Genomic DNA, 18,081 nt, shown 5'->3' with positions numbered 1-18,081 from the left:
GCCCCACCTATCTCGGCATCACTTCCCAAGTATCCGGGCTTCCGCCACCGTGCACGGACTACACCCCCACGTATCTGCGCCGAGGCAGTGATCTCGTGTCTCGCAGGCCCTCACTCGATTGCCAGGTCCTTACTACCTGAAGCCTTGGCCTACGTGGTGGGAGCAGGCTCAATACAATGACCTTCCCAGGGACGTGATTAGGGGGCCGACCTCCACCCCCTCCGCCCTGCCTGGTCCAACCCAGCAGCTGTGTTCTCCCGCGGCCCCAGCCGCAGAGCTTGACGCGAAACCGCGCGCTTTCCCTTGAGCGTGCGCGCACCCGAGTGCTTGCGTCCCTGGCGTCAACTCCCGAGGGTTGGGCTGCCGGTGACCGATGTTTTGGAGCGGGACCGGCGAAGACGAGAAGAGCAGCGAACAGGTGGGGATGAGGCACAAGAATGGAACCCTTTCACCCCGAGGTGTTGAGAAGGCGCGCGACCCGACCCCTACATTACCTACCAAGGTATCCCCTACTCTATTGTCCTCTGGCCCCGCCCTCCATTTAGCACGCCCTTTGCTTCATCTTCCGCCGTTTATTGGCTGCAGGTCACGCCCTTCCTCGATATCTTCGTCCCCATTGGTTCCTCTTCCATATTATCCTCTCCCGGAGTTTCCTATTGGCGCAGGCCGCACCCTCTCATTTGTCACCAGACTCCGCCTTGAGTCTGGGTTCCACCCCCAGCCATCTTTCATTCATTCTGCATCTAGTGCTGGGTGCTTGGGACATGGGGGTGAATCAGACCCGTCTCTCCCCTTTGGGAATTCAGAAGATGGTGAGGGCACACGGACCTAGGCTACGACAGTGACAGCCTACGGCGCTAAAGAGGCCGCCTAGGCACTAGGAGCCTCTAAGACGCCTGGAAGGCTTCCTGGAAGAGGTGAGGCCTAAACCGAGCCCTGAAAAATAGATAGGAGTTTGCTTAAGGGAAACATTGGGAAGGCATTCTTGGAGGAAGCGCCTGAGACATTAAAGAAACAGATGTATTCTGGTAATTGCGAATAGGTAGGTGGAAGGAAAAAGGAAAGATGAAGGGAGACTGGGCCAGGTAGAGGGCAGGAGACCAGAGGAGTCCAGGAAAGTGTGGGAGGGGAGTGAAGCCTGAGGCCTGAATCTTTTCAAGCGGCTGGTCTCTAGGCAGGGTGGAAGGAATGGGGGAGGCGGTGGATCAGATTCAGATGGGGAAACAAAGTGCGAGGAAAGAATGATTCCAGTTATGAGAAGAAGGGCTCTTGGGTACAGTTATTTATTGAGCAGCTACTCTGGGTACAGTTTGGGGCTCTGGGGACACACTGTGAACACTCGAAAGGAGAAAACAGATAATTAAATATGTTGTAACTCAAATGGTGATACCTGCTACAGAGAACAATAATGTGAAAAGGGGGGTGTGGAATTGTAGTGGAGTAGGGAGAGGATGTTTACTATTTTACAGAGTGTGTTTTGGGAGACTTTTCTTTTTAAAATTGATTTTGAGAGAGAGAAACATCGATTTGTTGTTCCACTTATTTATGCACTCATTGGTTGCTTCTTGTGTATGTCCCGACCAGAGATCAAACCTGCAAACTTGGTGTATTGGGATGACACTCAAACCAATTGAGCTACACAGCCAGGGTTAGGGAGGCTTTCCTAATAACATATTTGTGCGGCTATCTGAGGAATGTGGGACAGTGACTCCTGCAGTTATATGGGGGGAGGACAGAGCATATGTTCCATTTCAGATGCCTGTTATACATTCCAGTAAAGATGTTGAATTGAGAACTGGCAACACTGGTCTGAAGTTTATGGAGAAAATCTGGGCGGATGATTTTAAAGCCATGAGAGTGGATGAGATTCCCTAGGGAGTGAGCACAAATAGAGGAGAGGTTTCCAAGTGCATTACAGTGTTAAGAGGTTAGGAAGATAGGGATGACCAGCAAGGGAGATTGAGAACAAACAGCCAGTGAGGTAGATTTTGGGAGCCAATTATAGAACATGTTTCCAGAATGAAGTGATTAACTGTGTCAAGTGCTGCTGAGCAATATGAAGATCATTGATGACCTTGGTCAGATCAGTTTCAATAGAAATGGTGGGGGAGCCTAATTGGAGTAAAATTTAAGAAGGAACAGGAAAGAAAGAAATAGAGATTGAGTATAGATGACTTTTGATGTGTTGTGCTGCAGTGAAGGAGTGGTGCTCTTGCTGGAGGAGCTGGCGTCAAGTGAGGGTTTTGTTTTGTTTTTTAAGATGGAGAAATAACAGTGTGTCTTTATGTTGATGGAATGAGTCCAGCCGAGAGGATGATCTTGGTGATGTAGGAAATGTAGAAGAGAGGAGAAATACTGGAATTGTGTCCCTGGGTAGGCAAGGGAGTTTAGAGGCTGGAGCCTCCAGTCACTCTCTGGAGAGAGGCTGCATTGGACTGAGCCCTGGTACAGAGTGAGGGGTGAGTGCCTCGACCCCAGCCTTGGATGACACTAGGAAGATGCCTTAGATACGGGACAGACCAGGAATTGGCTTGGATTTGCTAAAGTTTTCTTCTGCCTCCCAAAGTCTGATTCTAAATTAAATTTGAACAGCTGGCCCAGGGGACAGAGAGCACTCCAGGTGAAGGGATAGCATAAGCAAGGGGTATGCAGCTACTCAAACTGATTGGGGCCAAATGGACTAGAGGAGGCGGGTGGGGCCAAGGGTAGGGGTAGGGGTAGTACTGAAAAATGCCATAGGTAGAGGGCAGGTAAAAGGTAGCGAGACCCCTCACCCATCAACCTGGCAGCTGAGGCTATACCAGCTTCCAGGCTAGGTGGGTGCTAAGCACAGGGATTAAAATAATTAGTGGGGGCTCAGGCCTGCTGTCAGGAGCTCACAGGCTAAGGGTGTTCCGGGAACCATCATCTAGGAGAGAGTACAAGACTCTTCCTCCTGATCTCTCCCAGTCCAGCTTGCTTGGGTGAGCCTATTGGAGGAATGACACTGGGGTGCGTAGGGTGAAGGGGCAGCCACCCAGACCCGTGGTGACCCAGCAAGGGCAGTGTGGGGCACAAGGCCTGCTGGTCCTCAGGCCACACCCATTCATACTGGCCTCCATATGCCCTTCTGTATCCCCAGAAGTCAACAGTGTGGGGAGTTGGAGTGACCCAGCTGGATGTGACCCCCAGAACAGAATGGTGCTGGACTCAGGGGCTCAGGTGTATGAGCAGCCACCCCCCAGCCCACCAGCCAGTCGCTCAACCTTGGGCCATAGACTGAAGCCCTCAGACCGAGATGGGACAGCACTATACCCCTGGCCTCAGTCCCTGGCCTTGCCACTGGCTCTGTCAGTCTCAGCTCTGCGGCCCCAACCTGAGCTGCAGTCCTTCTCAGAGTTGCGCTTGGGCCACCGTGGCCACATGCGCCGCAGTGAGAGCACCTACACTGTAAATAGCACCGGCCGGCGCAGGGTGGGCACCCAGGGTCGGCCCCCACCTGGACGAGGACGGGATCCAATTGGGGGCACCCTGAGATCTGCGGCCTCCCTGCCACACATTGCTAAGACTCGAAAGGATGTAGGCCGTGGTACCAGCAGGAGCCCCTGCATGTTGGTGGCCCTGCGGCCAACCAACATGGACTGTGAGCGGGACAAGTTCTTCCAGTCCCATTACACCTACAACCCGCAGTTCGAGTACCAGGAGCCCCTGCCTACGGCTGTGCTGGAGAAGTACTGTGAGGCCTCTGGACAGTTCATCCATCAGGTCAGTCTGGCCTGCCCACCTCACCCTGGCCCTGCCCACCCAAGAGGCCTGGCCTGACCAACCACTGTGGTCCTGTGTGCAGGCAGTTGGCATCATTGAGGCTGTCCTGGAGAAGTTTGGCACGTACGAACACTTTGAGGCTGCAACTGGGGGCCAGCTGCTGACCAAGTGCCAGATCTGGTCCATTGTGCGCAAATACATGCAGAAGGAGGGCTGTGTTGGGGAGGTGAGCTTGACCTGCTTGCGAGGACTCTCTTCTACATGACCCAAACGGGACTGCCCAGTGGGTGATGCGAGGCCCAGCTCCACACCTGGCCAGCTAGTGACCCCTGGCAAGTCCTGTCCCTGCCCTAGTAAGTTGGGAGCTGGCTCTGAGCAGGGATGGTGAAGGGTGGGTGTCCTGGCCCAAGTGTCCAGCCTGGATGCCCTGTGGCATTATTAGCAGGTACACCTACACTTGCGCACTGGCCCGGGGCTGATGGCCAGGACTCAGGGCACTGCTCCTGCCTGCAGGTTGTGGTGCAGCTGAGTGAAGACCTGCTGTCCCAGGCAGTGATGATGGTGGAGAACAGCCGACCAACATTGGCCATCAATCTGACTGGAGCCCGTCAGTATTGGCTGGAGGGCATGCTGCGGCATGAGATAGGTCAGGGTGTGGGTAGGTGGGTGGGCGGGTAGGGATGAGAGGAGACTGGGGTGGAGGAGGCAGTGAAGGGTCTCAGTAACCTTGTCCCTCTTTCCCACTTCCCTCCGAGGATGGGCCCTATTTTTTTCATGAGCAGTCACCTCCTCCCTCTGGCTCACAGAGGTAGGCCCCAACATGCCTGCCCACTCCCTGGGCTCACTCTCATCTCTCACTCCTCTTGAGTATCTCTTCCTCCTTCCACTTCCTCTCTGATTTCCCTTAACAGATGGAACAAGGCTGCTGAGTCCTGGATAGGCCAGAGGGACAAACCTGAGGGTCCCACTAGCTCTGCCAACCTGCAGGCCCTCCAGGGTGGGAATGGAATTGGCTGAGGACACACAGAGCCAAGGATAGGAGGGGATAGGCCAGGACATGGAAAGGAGAGCACAGGGCATTAATTACTATTCTTTTATGTCTGTCCCTCCTCATCAACAATCCTGTTGCTCTGGGCAAAGGTGTTTTTGTTTGTTTGTTTGTTTGTTTTTTGCTAGGGACATCAGCATGAGTGTCCAAATGATATGGGCCTGCAGGATATGGAGCTGGGGTGGTGTGTGTTTCTTCTCCTCTCCAGGGGGCTGGGGAGCAGTGTGAGTTTGGGAGAAGTGTGTGTGTGTGTAGCGCTGGATGGGTAGGGGAGGATTCTTGTATGTGAGACACTGTGGGTCCTCGGGCATGGGTTCACCTGAGGAGGGCCTTCCTGCTGCCTGGGGTTGGGTGAATATGCAGGTTAGGGTAGGGGTGGCTGGAAAGCTTTTGTGACAGCCGAGTTTAGGGGCATGAGGATACACGCATGAGTACGGGTTAGAGGTCTCGCAGGTGGGTGACCCGGATGACCCGCCCAGCACCACCTCCCTCGTCCTCCCACAGGTACCCACTACCTGCGAGGCGTGAACAACGCGCGGCAGCCCTGGCACAACGCTGAGGGCCGGCTACAATACGGGCTGAGGCCAGCGAATCCCACCGAGGAGGGCCTGGCCAGCCTGCACAGCGTGCTGTTCCGCAAGCAGCCCTTCTTGTGGCGCGCAGCACTGCTCTACTACACCATCTACCGAGCCGCGCACATGTCTTTCCGCCAGCTCTTCCAGGACCTGGCGCGCTACGTGCAGGATGCCGACGTGCGCTGGGAGTACTGCGTGCGTGCCAAGCGCGGCCAGACTGACACCTCACTGCCGGGTGGGTACCCGCGTGGGAAGGACCCTGAGCTGGGGCAGGGGTGAGGATGGCTTCAGGTGTAGGAGCTCACGGCCCTCCCGTGCCCACAGGCTGCTTCAGCAAGGACCAGGTGTACCTGGATGGCATCGTGCGCATTCTGCGGCACCGCCAGACCATCGATTTCCCGCTGCTGACCTCGCTAGGCAAGGTGCGTGGCCACGGGCCTTCAGCGGTCCCAGCCGGCTCTCCCCTTCATCGCGGTATTCTCTGAGCCTGCAACAGGTACTTGACAGAGGACTGGGCACCAGGCCTCTCTGATAGGGGGAGGTGAGCACAGGAGGTGAAATGACAAGTCTGGCAGGTGCTTGACTCAGCCTTCAGGTACGTGTGTAGATACTGCATCTCAAAGGAGTTGATTCATCCAGATCTAAGGAGCAATCAGGAAGGTCTGGAGATGGAGGCTGGAAAAAATGGCCAGGGACCAAGTCCCTTGCACTGGGTATTTGTGCCAGGCTTAGAAAGGTAAACATCCAAAGCAATGGGGAATTAGGGGAGCTTTAAGTAGAGGAGTGGCTCAGATGTTAGCTTTAGAAGGCTCCCTCTGATTGTCATATGGGACGTGGATTGAAAGAGAGAGGCCTGGGGAAGGGAGTGCAGGGAGAAGAGGAGGCCTTTCTAATCACTCCTGCAGAGCTAATGGTGGTCTGGCCTAACCAAGCAGTGGCCATGCAGTTTGAGAGGGAGAGGCAAGCTAGCGAGCTCTTCAGAGAATGGAATCCCTTGAGCTCAGCAGCCACCCTGAGTGGGAGGGTGACAGATTCCAGTCCCCTCCCTGGAATCTGACCTAGGAAACTGTCAGGAGAGTGGCTGGCATAGTCTGACTCCCAGTTCAGTGTTGGATATGGGGAGTCTGAGGTACCTGCGAGCTATCTAAGAGAAGGTGTTCAGAAGGCAGTTGGGTACCCAGGTTGGAGGTGGGGGAGCTGGGCTGGAGACTGGAGTGAGGTTGCAGGGCATAGATCATAAAAGAATGTGTTGAGAAAAAGGGCAAACACCCAGCACTGAGCCTCAGGATACATAACATTGGGATGAGGTCAGGAAGGGAAAGTGGGGAGTGCCAGGGGCAAAGGGCAATGAGCCATTGGTAGAGAGCTGGGACCAGCCACCTGAAAGCCAGAGCCTCTGCCTACCCCTCAGACCTAGCTTCCTCTCTGCAGGTTTCCTATGAGGATGTAGACCACCTGCGTCCCCATGGGGTGCTGGACAATACTCGGGTGCCCCACTTCATGCAGGACCTGGCACGCTACCGGCAGCAGCTAGAACACATCATGGCCACCAACCGGCTGGATGAAGCAGAGTTGGGCCGCCTGCTGCCTGACTGATGTTTGTTGAGGGCTCCAGATCATCCCCCAGAACACGAAGATGGCTGCTCTGTGCTTCCACGGCCTGGGTGTTTCTTGGGGAAGCTGCGAGAGCAGAGCATCTCAGGAGGGAGGAGTGGCAACATCAGGGGGTTTGTGTCCCTTGCTTAGTCTCTCTGGGACCTGGAGACCAGCAGCAGCATGTTGGACATACTCAGTCTGCCATCTTGCCTCTGTATTGAGCAGAAGGGAAGCCAGGAGGCAGCAGAGAAGTTGAGCATGGATAGGGATTGGGGGGGGGTGGTTTGGGAGTAGAAACTTGTTCTTGCATGAGATGGCTTTGGGTATCTGCATACTCCAGTCTCCCTCCCCCACCTGGCCCCTTGGTGCTCCTTCAGCTTTCACACTGTCTACCTCTCACTGGGTCCTGGTGGGGGCCTCCCTTCTCCTGAGGCAATGACCTAAGCCTAGGGTCCTGGCTTTCACACAGCCCTACAGGGCAGTGGTCCTGGTAGTTAGAAACCCAGCTGGGCTGGGATGTACTTTCCAGGATTTTGCCTCTCCCACTGCTCAAGTATCTATTCCCTATTTTTATGCTTTACTTCCTGAGGCTGGGAGGCAGTAGTGTCTGAAGGTTCGGGGGAGGGAACAGGGCTCCTTTGGAAGGCACTGGTGTTCCTGGGTCCAGTTTCATCACACACACACACACACACACACACACATACACACACACACACACACACACACACACACAGAGTCCGTTAGGCCTTGTGAGTTGAGCCCAAGAGCTCACCTGGTCCCCCACCCCCTCTGCTGACCTCTGTTGTCCCTGTCTTTGCCCACACCCTCACAGCTGGTCTCTGACAGAGGTTGTCATAGCCTGGCAGCAGCCACAACCAAGCCTAAGGGGCAGGCCCCTAGTTGTCCCAAGTCTTGAGCCCCTCCTGGACCAGGAGAGGTACAGAGATGGTTGTGTCTTCCAGTTTCACCTCTGACTCAACTGTGTGACTTTCACCTAGTCCCACTCCCACCCTTGGCCTTAGTTTTCCCATCTATAAAGTTTGGAAATGCAGCTGGAAAGTCCTCATTCCTTTAGTCAGTGAAAATGCATAGATTGCCTTCTGTGTGCCAGTTACTGGTCAAACCCTCACGGAGCTCCCAGTCCTGAGAGAAGCTGGACAATTAAAAATGAGCAATTAAGTGAGGTATGTGGTCTTTGTCTACCCAAGATCCTTTCCTCTTCCTCTCTCCTAATTTCATTTCCCAAGGCTGTCAGCTCTAGCCCTTCCTAAGTGGAGAGAAATTATCCTTCCCTGGCTTTCTGCACCAAGCCCAGGGGCTTCCATAGAATAGGGCTGGTGACAACACATGTCCCCAAATGGTTTAGGAAGATAAAAGGGCCCAAGTCAGACCCTCGTCTCACTGGATGCCTGGGTCTGGGATCTCGAGGGGTGCAGCTTGAGCTGTTGACAAAATGGTGCTGAGTGATGGGGCACAGGGCTGCCCAGGTCACCTTTATTCCTGGGCAAAGAGCCAGAATAACAGAGAGCCCAGACAGACCCTCCAGAGTTTATTCGCTTCCAGCGAATACTGGGCCAGGTGGATCCTTGGTGGTAATCCAGCTCCGCCATGGCAGAATCCCAGGTCCTATCCAGCTTTGCTGGCGAGTGGCCTGTCAGTGCTCTGGCCTTCAGGAATCTAGAGATGAAGGGGGAAAATTGTCGGTCAGGTGGGGCCGTCCTCTGCCTTCTGGGCCACAACCTCCCGCCAACTTGTCACTGGGTTTAGGCAGCCTAACACCTTCAGATTCATCCCCTGCCTCGCAGTCTGGCTCAGCCTCCGAATCCGGCTCAGGGTCAGGCTCTGGCTCCAGCTCTGGCTCCAGCTCTGGCTCCAGCTCCGGCTCCGGGTCCGGCTCAGGTTCCAGTTCAGGCTCTGGTTCTGCCTCTGGTTCCGCATCCATTTGCAGCTCCAACTCCGGCTCTGTCCCTTCAGAGGCCTCTGCTTCTGGCTCTGCCCCTTCAGAGGCCTCGGCTTCTAGCTCTGTCTGGGGCTCCTCGAGGGTTCCAGATTGCCCTGCCTCGGAGCTCTCTGGACCCCTAGCCTCATCGCAATGTGAAGCTCTGGGCAGCCCAGGGCATGAGGTCCCTGAGCCGGCTGCCTCAGGCGTCCAGTGGCCTGGGCACGGAGGGTCGTAGCTGCGTTCCCGGTAGCCTGGGGAGGGAGTGGAAGTGTCTCAGGCTCAGTTTAGCCCTCTGGGGTTTCCTCTGCACACGCCCACCCCTGGGGGAGGTGAGAGCTCCGCCCCCATCACGCCCCCTACTCTGACCTAGGCTCCTCCCCCTGCGCGCTCACCAGTGCCCACGTGCTGCCAGTCCCAGGCAGGGTCTGGTGCGCGCGCAGTGCGCTGGGCGCAGCGCAGCAGCTCCTGGCAGGCGGCCTCGCCCTTGCTCTGTACCAGCAGCAGCAAGCGGCGCACCCTGCGCTCGGCGTCCGGCAGCGCGTCCAACGCCTCGTACTCAGGCCCGGTGAGCACGCCCCGCGCCAGTAGTGCATCCAGCAGCAGCCCAGAGTCTGCCTGCAGCGTCTCTACCAGGCGTTTCCGCTCCCGGTCGATAGTCTCTGACGGTCTTTCCTGCGCGTTGCCCATTGTGGAGGATGCCTGGGGGAGGGGGAGAGAGGTACTGGGGCTGGGGCCTTCGGGCCCTTGACCTCTATCCCAGGGCTCCAGTGAACACCCGTGGCTGGGATCTAAGCTCAACTCGAACCCAGCGGCAGGACAGCCCCAGCCTCTACTCCTGCCTCTTGGGTCCTCGGGTCGGTTCTATCCTGTCTCCTCCTCAGGCTTCTCTTTGGTTCCCTAAACATCATCTGTGGCTCTCCTTTCTTCTCCTCCGCTCTCTCAGGACTCTTATCTACTCTCTGACTGCTCTTCACAACTAGGACTTCCGTCTTGCATCCCCGCAGATTCTACAATCTGTTCAGACCCAGTTTATCCAAACTAACTTCTCTTTCCCAAGCCTGCTTCCCTGTCTTAACAGGCAAAGACCCCACACCCAGCTTGCAGCCAAGTCCTTTCCGGTTTGTCTGCTGAATACTTCTCTGTCATCCTCACTGCTATAGTCTAGGCTTTCACCTCCAGCCTAGACCCTGCAGAGCCCTGAATCCCCTCTGCACCCAGAGCACAAAGTGCTGAGATCTTCCCCTGCTCTTCTCACCCACAGGAGAATGACCACACCCCTTATCCTGACCCTGAGATACATCTTTCCAGGACAGGACCTAACCCTGCCACCACCGCGTTGCAACTCCAGTGTGGCCCTTCCTGGTTCCCTAATACCTGAACAGGGATACCTGAATCCTCTTTAGCCCTAGCTCTGACCAAGTGCTTCTGACGTCACCTGAGACCCAACTGATTCCCTGCTGCCCTGGTAATGACTCACCACCATCTCTTGCTTCCTCTTGAAGTACCCAAGGCCCAACTCAAAAAAACTACCAACAACTTATTTTTAAATGTTTGCCAACAGTTTACTGTTTTTCTCCATGGACCCTTCCATTTTGAGAGACTGACTCTACCAAACAGCAGGTGTTAGGGAGAGATTAATCTGCTCTGTTCACTTATTGACATCTAAGGACAATGGCCCATCCCTTCTTGGATGTCCTCACCTAGGCAGCCAGGCCCCCGGCATTATGGGGCAAAGAGGTAATGCCCTAGGTCCACTTCCTCTCTCAGCCCATTTCCTCTAGCCATAGGTTTGTCCATATAGTACACTCCTGGTCTTGTCCTCCCTTTGGGGTCTCTCCTGTACCTCCTTACTTGGCTCTAGGTTTGGGAGAGCAGACTTGGTCCTAGCACCCTCCCGCCTTCTGGGTCTCTTTTATTACCACCTGGTATCATGCTATGCCTCCCTGGTCGTTTCACCCCTCCTGACCATATAGAAATATCAACCCTTCCCCAGGGAGATTACTGATCAGAGACTAGGCCCACTCCTTGCCCCTCCTTCTCACCTTCTCCATTCATGTCCCATCTGTGCCAAATGCTGCTCCTCCATCCCTCAGTGAGTCTCTATCAGCATCTCCCCTCAACTCTACTATCCTCACCTCATCTCCTCTGACAGTCTCTCTGAATACCTCTCACTCCCATCTTACCACCCCCACAGCACAGTGATTTTTGGCAACTCTCTGGGGCAGGATTTATTGTCCCCATTTTACAGATGAGAAGACAGACTTGGTGAGACCAAGTGCCGGAACTGATCTGACTTGCTCCAACCTGAACTACAGCGAGGTCTCCTGCCAAGCAGAATGTCAGCCCTAACTACCTGTCCCCTTCTCCTCACTGCCCATCAGAGTGAATTCAGACTGTCTTGCCTGGTCTCTCTCCTACACCTCCTGGCCAGCCAGGGCTCCCCTCACCGCGCCCCCAACCCTCAGTGCTAGGAGAACTCACTAAGCGCCTGGCATTTCTGAACCTCAGCATATGCTGTTCCTTAAGCCTGAAGTACCCTTCCCCATCTTCCAAGCTGTGGACTCATCCTCCAAGACAAATAAAAGTCTCCCTGTTCACTCCAATGCCTGAGTGTGCTGTAGGCAAACTGGTTCCGTCTCATCTCCTGTGTACCCCAGTGAACAGCATATACCCTCAGCACTAGCCTAACTGGCATCACTGCACTGTGTACACACAGACCCTCTCCTCTTCAGCTGAGGCTTCCAAAGACTGCCCTCCAATCACAGGTGCAAGGAGAGGGGACAGAAACTACTTGTGTACAGATGCAGAGAGGGAGACTGGATTGGCCCCTCATCCTTCCTCCTAACCAAGTTATTTTTACATTAGCCTCCTCCTCTTGGGTACACAAACCCCATCTAGTCTGGGCTCTCCAGGACTCAATACTCAGAGGTCAATACTGTACCGAAGTTATGTCCCGGCCAGTTCTTCAAGGGTCACGGGTCAGATCCCTCCCGGGCCACCAGGCAGCTCCAAGTTCGGCGTGGAGGGGGGGTCTTGGCCCCCTTCCACCTGGCTTCCAGGGAATCTTTTGCTAGGGAGCGAGAGGTGTGGGAAACTGTGGGAGCCTTTCCCCAGATGCAACCACAGGCTCCCCTTATTTCCCCTTCACCGGGTCCCAGAGTTAAGAGTCCTGCGGAGGAGCGGGGCTCACAGACCTTCAAGCGCTGCTGGTGGGGGCACAGATTCCGCCCCGATCTGTTTTTTTCCCTCCCCCAGCTGTGTGGGGTGGGGCTCCGGGTCTGACGCGCTCCGGTGGAGCCTTGGCGGGGTTGGGGATGACGAGGCAGAAAGGGCTGGGCTGGGTAGGGGTGGGAGCAGCAGCTGCAGCGGGGAGGAGGGGCGGGGCAGCCAGGGCTGCCGGGAACCGGGAGGAGGTAGGGGAGAGCGGGCATTCTGTTCTGCACTCCGGGAGGCCGACAGCCGAGGCCGCGCATTGCCTGAGCTCGTACTTGTAGTCCGCTCTCCCTCCCAATTCCGGGCACCGAATGAGTCAGAGGGGAGGCAGTTCTGTTCGCGGTCCCACGTACCCGGTGCCCACGCTGGACCTGGCAATTCCCAGGCGCTTTACTCCTGTCTTCTCGTCGACCCCTCTTTACCTGCCACAGATAGGGCTCAGAGAAGGGGACCAGCTTACCCAGTATCACAGAGCAGATTCATTGCGGAGCTGGGTGTGACTCCCAAAGCTCCCGCTTCCTGGTGGGTGCAGTGGCCAGGAACCAGCCCTGGATCCCGCAGGAGGATCCGGGCCTAAGTAGAACTAGAGCAGGGTCCTCAAGCATTCCACTCTCCAGGGGTTTCCCCATGAAAGCCCTAGGACCTGAACGCTTCTACGAATGTAAAATCACCCCTTCTCCCCCTCCTCCCGCATGACTTCTGTGCTCCCTGGTGGGTAGAGAAAAGAGACCAGAAACACAGGAAAAAATGCGGTTTATGTGCATAACTTGGTAGTGGAAAGGGGCAGCCGAGTACCAGGGTCTTCGCTCAGCCTCCGCCAGGGGGCGCTCGGAAGCCGAGAAGGGCGCGAGGCTGCAGGCCAGCCCTTAGCCAGGCTGGCTTCAGACTGGAGAGGGCTCAGGGGCAGGGATCAGTCCCTGGGCCCAGGGAGGAGGCCCGGCTCTCAGGAGTGCTGTAAATGGTTAAAGCTCCAGGCAGGCTGAGAGCTGGGCCTCCCAAAGCCGCTTGGACGTCCAGCAGGAGTGGTTCCCCAAGAGTGGAGTCTTTCCCTAGAAGGAGTGGGGCTGTACTCAGCAGGGAGAAACACCCCACTTTCTTCAGAGGAGAGCCTACCCGCCTTTGCCCTCTAATCAGCTAGGATGTAACATCCATTCTTAGCCTCTCTACTCTGACCCAGTTGTGAAGGAATGGGTAGCTTAAGTAGCTCATTGCAGGGTAGCCTGAATTCAAGGGATGTCCCCCGAAACAAACTGCCCAGCCCTCCTAATCATGGTAGCTCTGGCCAAACAGGGCCTCCCTCAGGTCCTGAGTCACCATGACCATACCTGGGCCTGGAGAATTTAACCCCTTGACTGTCAGCTCAGTCTCACCCTTCTCTGGAACCAAGGGCTGCATCTGCATGGGAAAACCCCACAAAGAAGCAGGGGAAGGGATCTGGAGCTCTGGCTGAAAGAGAACAGCCATGGACCAAGGGGTTTGTCCCAGCAAACCCTAATCCCCTGCCCTCCCCATCCCCATCTTACCAAGGACAGCTCCATGTCCAAGTCCATCAGGGTCCATTCCCGTCCTTGAAGGCTGGGGCCCAGCACCTGGGGAAATTCCACATCAATGGTGCCTTTCCCAGTCTGCACAGACAGCTGGACCCCATCAAGTCCCATGCCCTGCTGAAGGTGTACTCACATCCAGGGGTCCTGCAGGCTCCACACTTTCAGGGGGGGCCCGAAGTAGCATTGAAGGCTGGGGACCCTCTGGGCACTGGGCCCCCACCTCCAGGCCCAGCGGCCCCCTGTGCACAGAGAACTGCTATTGGCCTGCAGTAACTCTCCCTGTCCCAATAAGGTTTCCCAAGGAACCTGGATACATCAGGATCTAAATTTTACAATATCTAGAAAATGCTAGGAGAGGACCCCACACACATAGAGCGGCACATAAGAGTGCCTCTGCCTCCTACCTTTGGCCTGAGGTTTGAGTTGTAGAGCTGGGGTCTTGGAATGGTGTCCCCTCCCTATGCAATTGTCAATACCAGTGGTTCTTAAACTGTTGTGTACTTTACAATCTTTACAACCACCACAATGGACTTGTTTAAAATGCAGATTTCTGGGGCCTACTACAGAGATGTTTCCATTTTCCAGGACCTCTGATGCCAGTCCTCCTTAGAGCAACTCTGAGAAATCAGGTCATATCATAGTACCCAACATCCCCCCTCAGCCAAGGGGCAGACAAGGCTGGGAAGGTTCAGGGACCTAGTTAGTGCTGGTCTAACTGCCAAGTGGCTCACAGTTAAGAAGGGGCTCTCTGCTCACCTGTCAGGTATCTCCCTGGGACCCCTTGGTTCAGGCTGTTGGGCATTCCTGGGCCCCTCAGGGCTGAAGCTCCCTTTCCCTTCCAAGATGGCCTGTACCACAGCCACAGGCAGCAGTGGGGGAGCTGTCCCACAGCAGTCACACTCGTTTGGGGCCAGGGCTAGCCCGGCCTGGCCATCTTTCCCTGGGCTGGCCGGCTCTTCTTTGAGCAATGCCAGGTCTTTCTCCCTGTACCAGAGAAAAGCTTCAACCAGACCCTGATACTGACCTCTCTCCCCTACCCCCACAGCCATCTGGGCTGCCAGGCTCTCCCCGACAGACTCCCCAGAGGATAGTCCCTGTCTGTTCCTCTTACCTGCTGGCACCAGTGAAGGGAGAAAGCCTGGTCCCTTCAGGGGCTGGAGAGTCTTCCGGGATGTCAGAGATGATGGGGCCCCTGGTCCTGTGGGGACTGCTGAGGCCCAAGGTGGTTTCTGGGAGGGACTATAAGTAGAAGATAAGACCTAATCCTTCACCTCAGCCACAGGGTGAGCCAAACCCAACTGGTACCCACAGGGACCGGGTCTAAGGGGGAAGTTTTGCAGCCCATATGGGGCAGCCTGGTGTGTGTGAGGGGATTAGTGGGGGGAGAGGCTGACCTCCATCTCCTCTTTTTGGGGGGAGGAATGTAGAAAAGGAATAGGCTCTCCATAAGCCCAGCTGTGCCCTAGGGAAGGGAGGAGAAGCAAAACCCACCGACTGGATAAAGTAGGGGTCTTGCAGGAGGGCACCAGACAGGGGGCAGGCACTGAATTTCACCGGCGATGGGCAGGAGCTCCCTTCATCAAGCATCAGGGACCTGTGCAGGGTGGCCAGGGCACAGGCAGGCGGCTGGGCAGATCCATCTCCCATGTCCCTCAGCCTGCACCACCTCCCTTCCACAGGCCCCAGCAGCCAAGTCAGCAGAGCTGAGGCCTGTTGCCAGGGCATCAGTCACGTGCTGAAGGCAGAAGGGCCCCCAGTGACGGAGGCCCTTTGGGGGTAGAGAGAAGAGGGAGGGAGCATGGTTTGAGCCCCAGACCCTCTGATGTTGGGATGTTTTAGGGTGAGGGGAAAGGGGCTGCTGGGGTGGAAATTTGAGATAAGGTCCTGGAACTGAGGGATCTGAGAGTGGGGGTTTTGGTGGTGAAGTTGGGGGGAGAGGAAGAAAGTCCTGGAAGGTGGGTTTTGAGGAGATGGCCATGGGGCGAAGAAGACTGATGGGGGGTGGGGCAATGCGGATTCCTGCTGAATGGGTGTCTGGAGGAGTCCCTATATGGGGCCTCAGGAAGGGAAGGGAAGATGCTGGGTTGGGGGAGGGGCGGGGGAGTGTCCCCAGCTTTCCCACTCACAGCTTTCTCTTAGCTCCTGCACTGCTGGACCCAACCTGATGTGGCCCAAAGAGACAACGGATCAGCTGAAGAGGAAGCAAAGGGTTAATTCATCTTTTGGGTCGCGCCCCCATCCTAACAGGGCAATTCCAGATGGGTTAGAGGACTGGGCAGGGGGGTATTCAGGAGTGGGGGAGAGGAACACCTTGCCAATGACCCGGTGCTGCTGACCGTGGCTCTGCCGCAGCGTCACCACCTCTCGCCACAGGATCTCGTTTTGCCTGGGGGAAGGTGTGGGAGGGTGCTGAGGCGTCTGAGAGTTGCCCAGCCACCACTCCCCACTGAATGGTAGGCCCCAACCTGCGACCACCCGGATGATCATCCATCCATAGAGAACAGAGTTCCCGACCGCACCCATTTTATCTGGATGAAGGTACCAAGGCTTGAGAGAACGGAGCTGCCCAGAACTACAGTGCCCTCTCGCCCCTTCCCTCCCCTCCTCCGCCTCCCCTCCCCCCACCTCCCGCACTGCCTGAGGTCCCGCAGCCGCGCCTCGGTGCTCTCCTGCACTCCCCGCAAAGCCTGCACCTCACCCAGCAGCCGGCCCAGGTCCTCCGGGCGCCAGCGGCCCTCGTCGCTGCGCAGCGCAGGCACCTGCAGGTGGGATGCACCGTGGGGCCCGAGTCACAGAAACGTGGCCAGCCGTCCCAAAACGCCCACCTGAGTTTGCTGGTTCCTGCAAGCTGCCCTACCTTGCGCCGCACGCGTTCCAGTAGTTGCTCGCGGCCACGCGCGAAGTTCGGGTGCTGGAACTCGACATGGTCGCGCTCGGGCCTGAGCAGGCCTCCCTGCTCGATGCTCATCACCTTCCGAAAACCATCTAGGGAGTGGAGCCGTAAATTGCTCCATCCCTGAGCGCTAAGTCACCCACCCCGCTTCCTGCCTGGCCTTAGGGACTCACACATATTGAGTTGCCGAACAAAACTCGCCATGTTGCTGTGCTTGAAGTATTGGGGCAGCACTTCTTTGGCGAAGCGGCTCTGGTCACTTACGAGGAAACTGGTCCCGCTCTGCGGAGAACACCGTCGTCCCACCCACCATGCGGGCCGGCAGGCGCAGACCAGACGACTCTGTGAGCGTTGCTGCCCACTGCCTGGTCCCTGCTCTGCCGAGCACACACTCATACACACCCACTCTAGGGACCCGACCTGTTGCCCATGGGGACACGGTCCAGGCTAGAACCAGTTCGGAGGCCTAGCCTGGGACAATCACAATGAATCACGATCCCAGCCCGACCCTGACTCCGTTCTCAGTTCTCAGGAAGAAGGTGCAAAGGCCAGACCTGGAGCCTTGGACAGGTTCCAGACTCGGATGTGACCCTTAGCTAGGACCAGACCCAGCCCTTATCTTCTGGCCTTTGTTTTCCAATCTTTCTAATGGGTGGTATGAGAACAAAATGACCCCGAAAATCCTTCTGGCTTTAGGTCTCCATTAGGCTCCTACTCTTTTTTTTGGCCCCAAAGAGGTCGCCTCATTTCCACCTCGCACACTCCCTCCAAGATGAACTACGCTGGACGACTGAATCGAGGGACCCACAGCCCCGTCCCAGGCGGGGGCTGGGTGGGAGTGGATGTTCACTGACATGGAGGAATCTCGGGTAACACTGGGGAAGTTAAAGGGTCCCAGCCCTCACCGGGCTCCAGCGGATCAGGTGGTCGGTGCCCGGGTCGCCCACCAGCGCCCATAGCTTGCCGAGGAACGCAGGGACGGGGCTGGAGCCCGGCTCTGTGCGGAGCGCAGCTGGCGCTTCCTGCATGGTGCAGTCTCGGAGGCTGAGCGCTCGGTCCGCTGGTCGCCGTGGGCTAGTCAAAGCCACGGAAAGCGCTGTGTTTGCTGTCCGCCCGCCCTACTCCGCCTCCCGGCGCTGGGTCAGGTGGGGGCCACGTGCAAACCCGTGGGGCGGAGCTCAGCCGGGTGCAGTTCCAGCAAACAGAAAAGGCAGGCAGAGATAGAAAGTCTGTGCTGGGTGCAGGGTCGAGGGAGACCTGGGTTCGAGTTCCACCCTCCTCAGACCCGCTGTTTCTTCCATTGTTCTTCGGGAGAAATAGCCTGCACACAGCCTGGTGTGAGCAGACAGTCCTAGAAGGTCATGGCCAAGGGCACAGTGAAGCCTCGCTAGAGCAGTCACAGAGGAGCGGTGGAGGGAGGGAAGAGGAGAAGCGATACCCTCCAGCTGAACCCTGGGCCGTTGTCATTCCAAGGACACGGAGTGTCCCGCCCCTGACTCCCACAGCTGCACCAGTACAGGGGA

General features: G+C 56.6%; 3 protein-coding genes across 6 annotated transcripts; 1 reads left to right on the top strand and 2 right to left on the bottom strand.

The window, feature by feature from the left end:
• Positions 1-754: 754 nt before the first annotated feature.
• MATCAP1 (microtubule associated tyrosine carboxypeptidase 1) lies at positions 755-7,662 on the top strand. Its single transcript, XM_090259505.1, has 7 exons — positions 755-917; positions 3,122-3,744; positions 3,827-3,970; positions 4,258-4,390; positions 5,297-5,602; positions 5,692-5,789; positions 6,799-7,662. Exons 2-7 carry the CDS (start codon positions 3,178-3,180, stop codon positions 6,961-6,963), a joined length of 1,413 nt encoding a protein of 470 aa, XP_090115631.1. The 5' UTR covers positions 755-917; positions 3,122-3,177; the 3' UTR covers positions 6,964-7,662.
• Positions 7,663-8,435: 773 nt separating this feature from the next.
• On the bottom strand, positions 8,436-12,777 carry NOL3 (nucleolar protein 3). 3 transcript variants are annotated; one of them, XM_090260445.1, is made up of 5 exons: positions 12,100-12,165; positions 11,847-11,975; positions 9,298-9,604; positions 8,743-9,156; positions 8,436-8,640 (listed from the first exon to the last, which is right to left on the bottom strand). In XM_090260445.1, exons 3-5 carry the CDS (start codon positions 9,590-9,592, stop codon positions 8,633-8,635), a joined length of 717 nt encoding a protein of 238 aa, XP_090116571.1. In that variant the 5' UTR covers positions 9,593-9,604; positions 11,847-11,975; positions 12,100-12,165; the 3' UTR covers positions 8,436-8,632. The 3 variants fall into 3 exon arrangements, with proteins under 3 accessions (XP_090116571.1, XP_090116569.1, XP_090116570.1); XM_090260443.1 differs by lacking the exon at positions 11,847-11,975 and having other exon boundaries at positions 12,100-12,777; XM_090260444.1 differs by having other exon boundaries at positions 11,847-12,168.
• A 77-nt stretch (positions 12,778-12,854) lies between these two features.
• On the bottom strand, positions 12,855-17,974 carry HSF4 (heat shock transcription factor 4). 2 transcript variants are annotated; one of them, XM_090260455.1, is made up of 13 exons: positions 17,464-17,974; positions 16,732-16,840; positions 16,523-16,650; positions 16,300-16,424; positions 15,976-16,051; positions 15,792-15,856; positions 15,157-15,259; positions 14,777-14,924; positions 14,422-14,545; positions 13,799-13,904; positions 13,642-13,707; positions 13,444-13,513; positions 12,855-13,167 (listed from the first exon to the last, which is right to left on the bottom strand). In XM_090260455.1, the coding sequence occupies exons 1-13, from the start codon at positions 17,584-17,586 to the stop codon at positions 13,016-13,018; spliced, it is 1,395 nt and encodes a 464-aa protein (XP_090116581.1). In that variant the 5' UTR covers positions 17,587-17,974; the 3' UTR covers positions 12,855-13,015. The 2 variants fall into 2 exon arrangements, with proteins under 2 accessions (XP_090116581.1, XP_090116580.1); XM_090260454.1 differs by having other exon boundaries at positions 14,422-14,649; positions 14,777-14,904.
• Positions 17,975-18,081: the final 107 nt, after the last annotated feature.

Source organism: Furipterus horrens, unplaced genomic scaffold (assembly GCF_987537825.1).
Source record: "Furipterus horrens unplaced genomic scaffold, mFurHor1.1.pri manual_scaffold_13, whole genome shotgun sequence".
NCBI lineage: Eukaryota > Metazoa > Chordata > Mammalia > Chiroptera > Furipteridae > Furipterus > Furipterus horrens.
The sequence above is the reverse complement of the archived record's forward strand: the minus strand, read 5'-3'. Positions and strand labels throughout refer to the sequence as shown.

Excerpts from the sequence above, each read along its gene's own strand:
- MATCAP1 (XM_090259505.1), top strand. The coding sequence starts at position 3,178 with ATGGTGCTGGACTCAGGGGCTCAGGTGTATGAGCAGCCACCCCCCAGC. Across the intron at positions 5,603-5,691 it reads GACTGACACCTCACTGCCGG|GCTGCTTCAGCAAGGACCAG; the intron begins GTGGGTACCCGC and ends CCGTGCCCACAG. Across the intron at positions 5,790-6,798 it reads TGCTGACCTCGCTAGGCAAG|GTTTCCTATGAGGATGTAGA; the intron begins GTGCGTGGCCAC and ends TCCTCTCTGCAG.
- NOL3 (XM_090260443.1), bottom strand. The coding sequence starts at position 12,378 with ATGCGCGGCCTCGGCTGTCGGCCTCCCGGAGTGCAGAACAGAATGCCC. Across the intron at positions 9,605-12,099 it reads CCCACCAGCAGCGCTTGAAG|GCATCCTCCACAATGGGCAA; the intron begins GTCTGTGAGCCC and ends CCCCTCCCCCAG. Across the intron at positions 9,157-9,297 it reads CTGGCAGCACGTGGGCACTG|GCTACCGGGAACGCAGCTAC; the intron begins GTGAGCGCGCAG and ends CTCCCTCCCCAG.
- HSF4 (XM_090260454.1), bottom strand. The coding sequence starts at position 17,586 with ATGCAGGAAGCGCCAGCTGCGCTCCGCACAGAGCCGGGCTCCAGCCCC. Across the intron at positions 16,841-17,463 it reads ACCTGATCCGCTGGAGCCCG|AGCGGGACCAGTTTCCTCGT; the intron begins GTGAGGGCTGGG and ends TGTTCTCCGCAG. Across the intron at positions 16,052-16,299 it reads CGGCTGCGGGACCTCAGGCA|GCAAAACGAGATCCTGTGGC; the intron begins GTGCGGGAGGTG and ends ACCTTCCCCCAG.